This window comes from Haemaphysalis longicornis, unplaced genomic scaffold (genome assembly GCF_048455015.1).
Source record: "Haemaphysalis longicornis isolate Haplotype H1 unplaced genomic scaffold, Haemaphysalis longicornis Haplotype H1 scaffold_6, whole genome shotgun sequence".
NCBI lineage: Eukaryota > Metazoa > Arthropoda > Arachnida > Ixodida > Ixodidae > Haemaphysalis > Haemaphysalis longicornis.
The window spans coordinates 156,670,642-156,683,706 of NW_027526407.1; the positions used below are offsets into that span (position 1 = coordinate 156,670,642).

The following is a 13,065-nucleotide window of genomic DNA, read 5'->3' on the forward strand; positions in this document are numbered from 1 at the left end:
AACCGCACCCCCGCATCCCCTTCCCACTTCATCGGTGGTTCATACGAGGAGGGAAGCACTTCACTCCCGTGATGGCGTATACTTAGGCGTAAAATACACCGGCGAAAATGTCGCTTGGAAGGCCTTTCAAGGCCTGCTCACCTCCAGAAAAAGGAGGAAAACTAAGGAATCCCTCGGCCGCCAACTCAACATCCAAATTGTATACCAGCTTCTTTGCAGCCTACAATAGCGTTCATATACTGCAGGAGTTCGTGCTGTTGCATCAGTATGAACCTACCCTAACTGGTCCAGTTTCTGACCCTTATAAAAAACGTACGCGTCATAAATTTGAATTTACAGCCCAACAAGCATGGACAACAGCTAGGGAGACAGATATACAGGCGCAAGGATTTCTCGTCTTCCCTTCATCTGTGTTTGTTGAACGGTGTTCAACAAATAAAAAACCAACTTGCCCGAGCGTCAACATTGTCATACATGACCTGTGTCTGCGGTTTGTGCGTCATCAGATTGACATCTGACATGTTCCCTGTAACTATAGCATGCCGTCCAATTTTTCGGCTTTAAGTCTATCATTAACGTCCGTCTAGTGCCGATCAGCTTGTGTTCCCCCCTGATAGCTTTGCTCTTTCGTCTTTCATGCATGTCTTTCATGCATTCATTTTTTGTGCGTGTTGGTGCATAAGTAGGAATTGGCTGGTCCTTTTGTCCCATTGTGATATGCTTCTGTCGCACTGATCATGACAGCCTGCTAAAACCAAAATTCTGAAATAAAAACGCGTATTTTGTTGAAACTTTAACCAAAGAAAATGAATTAGGAAGTCATAGTTGGATTTGTTATAATTAAGTATATCGAAGGGACTTACGCAGGCCAAAAGTAAGAGCTGAATAAAAGAAAGCTTTTGTAAGCTAAAAAGTTTTTTTATTAAAGGCAACACGTTTTTCAAATTTTTTTGGAATCTTAAATGCTTGCAGAACGTATACCCCAGCAACCACGGACGTCCGTGGCACGTCCAACAAACGGCTCAACGCTAACGTTAATTTTGGATGGCCGAATGCTAATTTTGGATGGCCACTGTATGTCCGCTACATCCATGTATGGATGTACATTTGCCGATGTACTGGGGACATCTAACAACGGATATACAAGGGACTTGTCCGTATGTCCGCAGGACATCCGCCTGTGGACGTACAAAGTTGCCACAAAAATTCATATATTGCCGTGAATTGAAGATAAAAGCAAAGACAGTAAAGCTGCTCTGAATTTTCAATTAAACAGATTTTGTACATCACATCCCAGACTTGTATATTGCAAGTTGTGTCTGTACATTCCTGAGATTACCGTAAAGTTCCAAAAGAACGCCCAGCCCGAATTTCAGAGATATAAAGTGAAAAATACGGAATGGGCGATCTTTCGGGTCTGGTGCGAAAAACTACAAAAAGTGGCCGCACCGCCAACCAGAACTGCGGAGATATCAAGAAAAAATCCCCGATGGGTTAACTGCCAGCTTACGCGCGGAAAGGACAAATAAGTGGCCGCATCGACACACATGAGTCGCGTTTATTTTGTTAACTCATCAGCGCTAAAGCCACCGGTTTTGGCGGTAGGCGATCTTTGGGGTATTTTAGTAAATGGAATATTTCAGCCCTCAAGGGGGAGTGGGCGATGTTTCTGGTTTGGACTTTCGCTGGGAATTTTACGGTAAGCCTAATTTTTTAACTCTTTTGAAGCACCTCACTGACTTTACAATTCCCTAGAGAAAATGTAGCTGGTCCCTGCTGGTTTATGGCCAAAAGGGTACAGTGTAGCCCACTTATAGCGAACCCGGTTTTAACGAAATAGCGGCTATAACGAACAAATCTTTGTTTCCCGTTACCATTGGTATACATAGATTTTCTCTCCAGATATAGCGAAAAGCGGATGTAACGAAGTGATTTCGGTTTCCCGTTGTGTTCGTTATAAGCGGGCTCGACTGTATATAAGAATTGAGAACCGTTAACGAAACATGTCAAACAAGGTTACCGTGTTCGTGTATGCTTGTCTGCCCGGTGGAGCGCAAGGTTCTCGTTAATGAAAGATTCATGGTTCCGTAAATCTTTACTGAACATCGAAAATATGTCCAATTTCAGACGTAGTGAAGTTTCAAGTGCGGACGTCCGACGGACATACATGGTATGTCCACGAGCCCTGAAACTGATGTCCTGCAGACGTCCACTGGAGCCGGATTGCACATACGTTGGACGGCCGGCGGACATCCGGTGGTTGTTTGGGTAGTCGACCAACACATCTAGAGCTGGGGAACCTTAAAGTACCTCAGCCAAAAATACTGCTCTGTGCCCATCAGACAACGTAGAAACTTGCTCAAAAGATTTTTTTCTCCCCGTCTTGACGTTGTTCGACCGCTCGAATTACGTGATTACAGAGGTGTAGCAGCTATTGGCCTGCTTTCCTTCTGATGCAGCAATGAACGCATTCAGTAGACACTTTAAAAATGGCTGCGGCTTAGCTAAGCTAACCCAATTTGGACATGCAAAGCAAACGCTTGGCTTAGTCTGCTTGAGTTTTGGTTTCACTTGCTTAACCTTTGATGTAGCTGTGTTGCCGAGCACGGCTCAACGCCGTTCGGCCCCGTGCACCGCTCACAGGAGGAGGTCCGGCCTCGCTTTCACTCACGGGGAACGCGGCGTTCCTTTTCGCGGGGCGCCATACAAGTCACGTAGCATGAGACAGCCTAGCGGTGCGTGCGTGGGAGGCGGCGGGGTTGGTCAGCTGGCTATCAATTCAGCGGCCTCCGCTGCTAGCTGAGCAGAACGACTGAAAACGGGGCCCATTGCAGCACAGCGCCGAAGGAGGGCCCGGCGAGTGTGTCCCAGGGGGTGTGTCTGCGGTCAAAATGTGAACTTGCACTTCCACGGCGAAACCACTGGGTGAAAGTATAAAGCTTAGCTTTAAAGAATGCCATTAAAAACGGAAGGCGTATCTGCTGCTAGCAAGAAAATCACGCATGGCCGTTCCCACTATGCTTCGAGACGTGAAGGAAAGGGTGAAAGCGTTTATCGAAAGTGTTCCAGCGCCGCTTTAAGGCGAAACCATTACATGGCTCACGAGTAGAATAATAACGGTCCCAACGGCCGTACGGTCGGCCCCGACAAGCCAGCGGGCCGATCAGTGAAACTTACTGTGAGGGTCAGGCCTGCCCGACAATGTCGTCGTTGTCGCATGGCCGGGCAGGTGGCAGGACAACGTCCTTGCTTTCGTAATAAGCCCCCCCCCCCCTCCATGTATTCCGCGGTCTCTACCCCCTAGTGCAAGTCGGCGGCAACCGCGGAAGATGCGCGCGGTTGCACGCGGGGCCGCAACGAACGCGGAGCCGTAGGAGGCATCGATGGGTTCCCCGTGGCTTCCTTCTGGGAACAAGCCCAGCCTGGGGGAGAGGAGAGAGCGCTGGTGAGGGAGAAATTGAGAGTTTTCTTCGGCTGAAAGTGTGGGAGGTTTTTGCAGTCTTGGTGGTTGGGTCGGGGCTCATCTTTGACGGGTTGCATCCGTGGCTGCACAGAGCGAACAATTGTTACTCAGTATCCTTCGTGCAAATACACGCTTACTATGTAAAAATTGTAGTAAATACAGAAGTTTTCGCTTTCATCTCTCCCGGTAGTCGTCGTCATCGCTGCCGCAGCGCTGCGTCAGAACGCAGCGCAGGGCAGGCAGGAGCAGTCTCCAAGCATTATCACCATCCGCTTTGAACACAGAGGTGGAAGAGAACCGGAAAATTACTCCTGCCCAAGCCAAAACAACCCTTGGTGACCTTTGCGGCTCGAGAGGGCCAGAAAGAGTTGAGGAAGCGGCTCAAAACGAAGTAGATGTGCAAAGCGTGGTATGTAGTGTGACATCGTGTTCCCTCGCGGCCGTAATGGTGACGACATTTGGTATACCAATGCACCAGTCGACAAGCTTTTGCAGTGAGGAACATATTTTCCAGCTTAACCTGAGTTGGGGTTAAGGGCAGTACAGTGCGCGTCAGGCTTGTCTAGGGCAAGCGAGCGCGCGGCTTCCGAGAAAGCTGGCGACATCTGCTGATAGTGGCTGGGTTGGAGATAGCTTGCCATTGCGCGTGCGTGGATCTCGGACAGGCTCGGGTCGGTCGTCTTATAGCATGAGCCTCTCAAACTTAGAGACGCCACGCCCCACAAGGGGCGCTTTTATTCTGAAGTGCCAATCGTAGGCGGTGACACGGGGTAAGCGCGTAATTTGATGCCATGCATTATCAGTACAGCCGTTACTTAATCGCACAAATGTTTTGACGGAAAGCGCTGCAGTGCGTTCTTGTTGCGTGCTTTTCGTTTGCTAAACGTGAGATTCAGAAGATTACCGAAGGTCGTTTTCTAGCATTGCGGAACCACCTGATGGGTTATTGCACCGCGTCGAACGACGCGTCTATATGGCCTGTCAACGCTCCCGGCTGCCACTGTGAAAGACAATCGCCTCTCGAGGGTGGTGGCGCCTGCAAATTCGAGCGGCACATGCGAAACGAAGACCGGCCTGACCCTGTCCGAGATCGGCGCACGCGCAATGGCAAGCTATCTCCAACCCAGCCGCTATCAGCAGATGTCGCCAGCACACTCCCAATCCGCGCGTTCGCTTGCCCTAGACAAGCCTGACGCGCACTGTACGTGCGCTGCACCCGAGCTTTTTGGCCTCAAGTCTAACCTGGGTGGGGGAGGTGGCCACCGTGCGCACGTTGAGCAGCATGTAGGCGGCGTTGATGAGCAGCGTGCGATGCCCACGGGAGGAGTGGCGGCGCCGCCGCGCGTCGCCATGGCGACAGCCTGGTACGCCAGCACCGGCGCCACGGCCAGATGGGAGAGCACGAGCGACCGGAGGAGGCCGAAGTGCCGGATGGCCGCGTAGGCGACAGCCATGAGGGGCACGCTGCCCGCCAGGATGGCCCACGGGGTCTCGTCCACGAAATGGTCCGCAAGGTCATAGTACCAGGCCACGTGCACCAGGAACCACCATCCGCAGAAGACCAGGCAGTGCGACAGCAAGTTCCGCGACAGGTACGGCGCCACCGGACCCCCCGCCTGCTGGCTCGACCTTAACAGCTAGCTTCCCGGACCCTGCCAGGAGGAAGATGGCGGCTCCCATTGATCCGTGGGCAGCATGAGAGAGACGCTTGCTCATGTGCAATTCAAGCACTGTCTCTCACTGGACACAGCAGGACGAAGTGCACATTCACTTACTGTTATATTGTTAGTAGGTAAGTCTGGTGCACTCACGATATGCATTCCACCCACCGGATAATTCTGAAGCAGATTTATATTTTACGGAGACACGTTGCCAACAGTTATGCGGACAAAGCGATTAACGATACGGATTAAAGATATGGCCTCCAATGTTCCCCACGTTGACTTTATCTAACGACCCACAAACGATGGGACATAACATCGTAACTACCGTATTTTTGCGCATAACCCGCCTCCTCTACACCCCCACTTACAGCCCGCCTAAAAAGAAAAAAAATCCTCGCGTATAGCCCGTACATTTGATACAGGAAAGGCTGCACAAAGCTACAGCTCAAGCAACACATAACACGTACGTACTATGTAGACAGAAAAAGCGTATGTTTAGGAAGTAGAATACATTGATTGCAAGGCGAAAGTCGCAATTAACCAATGAAATTCAGTTGTTAGAGTGCGCTCGTCCTTGTTTTTTCTTCCTTGTCCTTGTATGCTTTACGCAATCGCTGCCATGGAAGTCTTATATCCGTGAGACACGAGCGTTTAAAATGTCATTTGATTCGAATGACCTTCGAAATTTCAAATGCCATTCGAACTGGAAGGAGTTCCGCCGATCTACACGACAATTCTCAAAGGCAGTTGAAAGTTTCCACGTTTGCCCGCCATGTTTTGGGGTCGCCACTGCTGCCCTGTTTCGTTCTTGGCAAAACTTTATTTTCGGAGTTAAAATGGGCAAAAAGACAATTATTAGTGATAAAATTGATAACACTCTGCATGCGCGCAAAAAACATGCACAAGACAGCGAGTTTTTTTTACGCACCGCCGGTGTTGAGAGTACCAAGGTACCTTGCAATCGTCGAGCGAGTGACAGAAAACGAACAGAATGGAAAATTTAAAAAGATCGTGCTCTTTAAATACCTAGTTTTACTCGTAAATGATTGTTTTTGCTATTACCACATGCAGAAACTACGCCCGAGGGTACGACTGTTCGCGTTTCAAAGGCCTTTGAGATTCTCAAAGGTCAGTTGTCGTGCTCCTTCGACTCAAATGCCATTTCAACCAAGTGCCTTTGAAAAACGCCGTCTAGCAGCTCAAAAGTGTCATTTGAGTCAAATGACATTCCACTCAAAGGCCTTCGAAACGCTCGTGTAGCACGGGTATTAGTCCGTGTGCGTAGGAGCTTCACGGCACAAGTCCCATTGCCGTGAAGCTGACAAAGTTAGAGCCGCAGAAAAAGCTGGAGTAGATGGGCGATTACTGCACCAGTTCACCGATATCTCTAATCATTTGACATATCGGAAACACCACCAAGAGGGTCCCAAGCCATCAGCTCTGTGTGCCAGTGGGGAACCATAATAGAAGGAAAGCATGGATCCTCAAGGAATTATTATATGTGCTGCACGTGATCACACGACTGTCCAACAAATACAGCAGAGCACAGCAACATCTATATTAGAACATGGCACCTCTATATATGACTTTAAAAAGAACTACTTCAGACATCTTCAATGAGTTGTAAAAAAATTTAGAAGTCTTTTGTGCTGTGCGGGTATTTGGAACTGCGCAACGTGATATACATACTGTGCCGGGCAGTTTTGTGGCATGATATTGGTGTTTGTCTCTCCGGGGCCTTCCTCCCGAAACATGATGATCTGAATCCAATCACACAGCTTGTCCCTGTCTGCACAGCGTGTCGGCGTATAGCGGGATTACAGTGGATCAAATGAAGTTTCAACATCGGCGCCATGATGAAATTCGCACGCAACTGAAGGTGTGATGTTTGACCTGTGATACGACTGATCAGCATGGCCTAATTCGCCAGTCATTGACATTCGCGTATTCCACAGGATTCCGCACAGGCAGAAGAAGTACCTATGTCTCAGAAACTGGATATTTGTGAACTATTTACGCTGTTTTGTTCAGTTTAAACTGTCCTTCTGCTAGCCGATGTTTTTGCTCAAGCTTGCCGACAACTGTACCATATCCTCTGACGAAGCCCTTCGACTGTAAATCCCGTATCTCACCGATCCGACGTTCGTTTTTCTAAAACGTTTCTACGGCGTGGAGAATCTTCTGACTATACCGGCAGACTATCCAGGGTGACATCGAGATTGTGAATTTTAGAGCCTGAATGCGACTGATGCAACTTGGATTGGATGGAGTACATTCTCAGGGAGCAAGAAAGTCCATGTAAAAGTGTTAGGAGCGGAACGTATTCCCTGCGGCTGCACTCTTGTAACTCTGAAACGGAAAGCGCAGGAGAGCGCAATTCGTTCTCCAAAAAACTCCGCCTCCTACCCAGTTGGGCGGAGAAGGTGCCCACTGGTTAAGGCGTCGTCGGACCAGGTCCTCTTCCTCGTCGTTGAACCTGGCCGCCCACAGGGCGACCGCACGGGCCTCTTGGAAGCGTCCGTGCACCTGGAGCCAGTGCGAGGACTCCTGGGTGGCGTGCAGGCCGGCGACCAGGGCGAGGCTGGGCACGAGCAGCGCCACGTGCTGCAGGCGCCAGCTGAGCTTCAGCAGCCCCGCCAGGCCGATGTACAGCTGCGCCAGCACCAGGGGCCAGCCGATGGCCAGCGCGCAGAATGCGACGCGCGGCGCCGGCTGAGTGGACTCGAAGAGCAGCACGAACGCGACCACCTCGAGGATGCTGGGCGCGGCTGCCGCGAAGAAGCGCTCCACGATGAAGGCGAGCGCTCTGGGCGCCAGGGAGGTGACCGTGCCGGAGGCCAGCTGCAGGGCCACTCAGGCGGCCAGCAGCGGGCGGCGGCCCACCAGGTGCGAGTTGAGCCCCACCATGGGCACGGACGCCGTGTCGCCCACCATGAAGGAGGCGCGGTACAGGCGCCCGAGCCACTGGCGCCCGCACACAATGTCCCAGTGCGTCAGCACCGTGTCCACGCCCGCAGCGTAGTCCCACTCGTCGCTGGCCACTCGTCGCTGGCCACCGCGTCCTCCGGCGAGGTTGTATGGTTCGTCTGCAAGGGGAATGACAAGCTCTTGACCAGAACGAGTTTCAAAACGCTTTAGCTTGCGCGGTCACATTTTACGAAAGTGTTTCATTCCCGGATACAGGAAGATTTCTGTGGCGTCATTACCGTCATGGAGGTGACGCCAGTTCATCGAAGCAAGTGGCCCGTAATAGGTGCACCCCTGAACTCAGGGTCTTCTTGCGGGGAAGCTACCCTTAGTACTAAAGTGTACTGAAATAGGGATGCTGAAATAGTACTGAAACAGTACTGAAACAGGAATGCCCTTTGAGCCCAATACTGTTTATGCTTTACATGGCAGGGTTAGAACAGAAACTGGAAAAATAAAGTAGGGTTCAACCTAAAGTATATACTGCAAGCCGAAGTGGTACATAGAATGTTATACGCAGACGACATTGTTCTTTTAGCTGATAACCACACCGATACGCATCGGCTTGTAAATATCGCGGCCAGGAAGCCACCGACCACGGGTTAAATTTTAGCAGAGAAAAATCGGGAATAATGGTTTTCTATGACACTACCACTGAGGCAGTGTTTATCCAGCCTGAGAATTACCCAGAGTACAAAAAATAAATATTTTGGAGTGTGGATAAACGAAGGGGATAACTACTTAAGAACTCATGAGGAGCAGCTTAAGGGTAAGGAAAAACGAAACGCAGCTATAATGAAGCACAGAGCTATGGGGGGGTATAACAAATACGAATTAGGGAAACGAAGGTGGAAAGGAGTAATGGTTTCGGGTATCACATTTGCGAATACTATACTCTCCTTAAAATGAGACGTTCTATCAGGTCTTGAAGTGAACCAGAGAACAGTAGGCCGTATGGCCTTATGCGCGCATGGAAAAACGAATACTGAAGCAGTGCATGGATATATGGGCTGGGCGTCGTTTGAAGTTAGAGAAGCACAGAGTAATATATATTTTGATAGGAAGTTGAGAGCAATAAATCAACGTAGGTGGACAGCTAAAGTTTTTAGGTACCGATATATGAAAAGCGTGGACGCACAGGGGCTAAGGAAGATGAAAAGGCTAACCATGAAATACGGAAAGAACAGTGGAGAGTCCAAAACAGCCAAGGTAACCCAAAAAGAGGCAAGACAGATAGAAACGGATAAATGGAGAGAAAAAATGGAAGCTAAAACGGCTCGTTAGAGATGTACAGGGCTGAGAAATTCGACATCAGAAAGGAAAATTTCTACGATTATTCCCAGCGCAGTGCTTTGATTTTTGAGGCTAGAGCAGGTTGTTTGCGAACTAAGAGCTTTGTGGGGAAGTGTACATAAAATGTAGGGGTATGCGGGGTCTGCGGAAAAGAAACAGAGACTATGCGTCACATAGTTTTAGAATGCGAGGGTATCCATCCGAATCTACATGAGGGAAGTATTCGGCTTCCAGAACCCCTAGGAGTTAAGGGTAGTGCAGAAGAAATTAACTTCAAGGCTTTCGAGGCGACGAAAAGAAGATTAGAATGCTGGTGGACGAAAAGCAGGGTGAAGAATATTGCATAGGACAGTTAACACCTTTAACAGGAAAAAAAGGTACTTTGTACCTAAAAAGTTTTTTTGTGCCTGCCCTAAGCAGTGCTAGTATTAAACGAAGAGCGCATACGCATGTCCTTTTTGGTAAGATTACACGTCATCATCTTCAAAGTGGAGGCGCTCACCAAACAAGGACGAAAGTAGAAAAACGAAGACGACACGGCGCTTCCTTTTTCTACTTTCGTCCTTGTTTGGTGAGCGCCTCCACTTTCAAGATGAACTGTTACCAACTAGCCCAATTGTCCGTTCTACTACACGTCATCACCCCGCTACAAAGGGGAAACCAATAGCAATCATCAATCGTCTTGTACGTTACTCAGGGTTGTTGGTGTTCGGGTTTTACATTTTAGCACGAAAGTGTTTTATGCCGACATACACCAACGTTTAACTTACATCATATCCGTCACGGAAATGACGCCAGTACACCTTTGCCGAAGCGACCCGCACCCAGGACGTAGCTCGCCAAGCACACTTACAGGACAGCCGCCGACCAGCAAATCATGCTAAGCTGCAGATTTCGCTGCACATTTCACTGTCGTGTTTTACCGATTGCTATGACAGAGGAATCAATCATAGTTTTTTGTGAATTTTAGGTACCCGCCAGAAAACCAGAAAACGAAAAGATTCACACTGGCAGGCAGAACTGGCAGGCAGGAGGAAAATTATGTGAACCACCGAACAGGCAGGCAGCTTGTTGCTTCCGCTGCGCAGTTTTGAACTCGAGGCATGACGCCACCGACGAGGACGTACCATTGATTGCGGGAGGACCTCCAGGAGGTTTACTATACGCATATGGTATAGCCGACGCCTTTTTACTTACTAAACCTCTACAGGAGGAATCTCGCCATTTCTAGTCGGGAGCTAGGAGTCCTGTTGCGAAGGGCGTTTAGAAACGCATCCGCGTCGGGAAGCTCGCGGTCAATTCCCGATTGAGTGTGCCATTCCAGAGGTGCATCGTACATAGCGCATCAGTAATACCTGTAGGCATGTGAAAAGTCACGGCAGGCTTGTGCGGCCTCGAAGAGTGGCGATACAATTTGCAGCGAATCTTTTACAACGGCCCGCATCTTCCGATCTCTAGCAAACCACCCCAACTCCTTCATCATCTTCAAGTGTACCGCATGATCGAACTGGGTGAATTTCGTGCAAACACTAAGCACTAAGTCTGAACCTGAAACTTTGCTCAAGAATCGCTCCTTATATCCGCCCAATGTATTTGGTACACAGTAAAACGATTTACATTCTGTTGTGACTATAACCAACACCCTTACAAACTCGCAAAAAACAAACGGAAACATGAGACCAGCATCGACTCCTCCACCATATTCGCAGGGAACTCAAAATCGCGCCAGCACCTAAAGACGCGCACCCCATTCCCACGCTAGGCGCGATTTGGACGCGAGCGTGCGATATTGCTACAGCGATATCGCCACGACTGCCAACGGCCAGATCACCACATTGGTCAATATCGGGGTTTCGCTAGTGCGCGCAAGCTTCTTGATGCATGACTGCAATGGTCTGACAATCTCGTTATGCAGCTAACCTTTTTTTTACTTGCAAGCCTCTTTTCGTTTGTGCGTTTCGAGCAGCATTATCTGCTTGAAATGTACATGGTATGTGACCTGGTCAGACCTTAGGCGGCGTCTTGCATACGTAACTGATTCTGGCTGGCGCATTGATTCGCGGACCCCGCTGCGGCTTCACCCACCGAAATACACAGCTCGCGGGAATGAAATGTCAAGCACAGTTTTGTTTTACGATTAAAAATCTCGTAAAAAATAAAAATATCAATCAATCGCAGAAAGGTAATTAAATACCATACCTTCCTAAAGAGAAGCGCGAAAGCGACGATTTTAGGCACACTAAGCAAACACATTTACGAACAATTTAAATGGGTAGCGATACGTGATTTATGAGATTTAGTATACTATTGTGCTACTTCTTCATGATAGGCAAATTGTCTATCCAGAAACGTTCTTTCCTTGCGATTTTCAACTGACCTTTTTGACAAATAGTAGCCCTGTTTCACGCATGTAGAGTCGTCTTGCGGGTAACTGTCTTGTGGCTACTTGTGATAATGCAAGAGCCAGAGCCGTTTTCTGTAATCATACTCCTTCCGTACATGGCCATGCTTCACTGCAGAGCAGGCAGTGTGGGGAAGCCAACTCACAGAGACCAAGCTAACACCGATACCCTGAAAGTCGGCTTAAAAAACAGGAGCGCATTGCTGGGAAGACAACTTTTTTCAGGAACAGTTTAAGCCACTATATCAAAATGTAGAGGCCCTAAGACGTTCTTGAAAAATTTTTATGCGAGGTTTTCGGTCGGTTAACAAGTATATGGGTAATTATACAGTGTATTTCAGCGAACACTTTCAAAAAGTCTTAGAAATAGGCTCTTCGAGAAAAAAAGAAACCCTCTTCAGAAGGAGACTGCTAGCTGCGGCGGATGTCAGGTAATACCAAGGGCGTGCGGATTAGTTATGTAGTAATTAAACTTTACTAACGAACTTCCTAATTAGGGGAGTTTTGTGGTTATTGTCAATGGTGATTTTGTAGCCCCGGAGAAAACGATTTCATATCAGTTTTTAAAACAACGAAAAGGTGGTGTTTAAAGCCCTGTAGCGCGAGGAAACCTGCCGTTGTTTTTCGCGCGAAAACGAAACTCGGCGCTCGAGGAGCGCCGGAAATCTTGAGCTAACGCAATGTCCGCTGGTGACGTGTTTCAATGAATGTGGTGGCCAATTCGAAATGTAAGTGCAATTTTCCCTAGATAGGAAGCCTCGACGCGAGGCATCGGCAGCAGTGCATCCAGCGGTATTTTTTGCTTACTCACTGGGTGGAAGGCAGAGGCTAGTCATCGCCAACTACGTAGCTGCCGATTTTGAAACGCTGTTAGGAGCCAACCTGGCGCTCCGCCAATGCACTTACCTCCGGAAGCAGCCTTTATTTCCATTTACAATACGCTAGCTTTGTTTAAAGAAGGGGGCACGACCCCGCAAGCCACACCATGCTCAACCCGCTTCTGACTTTGCAGATGCTGGTGTGCTTCGCCGCCACCGGTGTGTGCCCGTTCCTTCAAGACAAGCCTGGAGCATCCTACCCCCCTACGCCCAGGAACTTTGCCTGGGAAACTGGCCCGCCCCTTGACGCTCCGGATCCCGCTGCTCCGCCAAAACCAGCCCAGTGGCCCCCATACGGCTGGCAACCAATCCCATCGATGACATCACCGGTCCCATGGCCGGTATTGTCGCTACAAAACCACTCCGCCGATGTCGTCAGCCTGGGGCACGACACCGCAA

General features: G+C 49.3%; 1 protein-coding gene across 1 annotated transcript; it reads right to left on the reverse strand.

Moving 5' to 3' along the window:
* Positions 1 to 3,637: 3,637 nt before the first annotated feature.
* Positions 3,638 to 12,719, reverse strand: LOC144143335 (solute carrier family 22 member 16-like). The gene is made up of 5 exons (XM_077675104.1): positions 12,695 to 12,719; positions 8,011 to 8,213; positions 7,534 to 7,968; positions 4,783 to 5,079; positions 3,638 to 3,676 (listed from the first exon to the last, which is right to left on the reverse strand). The coding sequence occupies exons 1-5, from the start codon at positions 12,717 to 12,719 to the stop codon at positions 3,638 to 3,640; spliced, it is 999 nt and encodes a 332-aa protein (XP_077531230.1).
* Positions 12,720 to 13,065: the final 346 nt, after the last annotated feature.

Coding starts and splice junctions, on each gene's coding strand:
- LOC144143335 (XM_077675104.1), bottom strand. CDS start 12,719: ATGGAAATAAAGGCTGCTTCCGGAG. Junction 8,214..12,694: donor AATAAAGGCTGCTTCCGGAG/GTAAGTGCATTG, acceptor TTCCCCTTGCAG/ACGAACCATACAACCTCGCC. Junction 7,969..8,010: donor TGGGGCTCAACTCGCACCTG/GTGGGCCGCCGC, acceptor GTGGCCCTGCAG/CTGGCCTCCGGCACGGTCAC.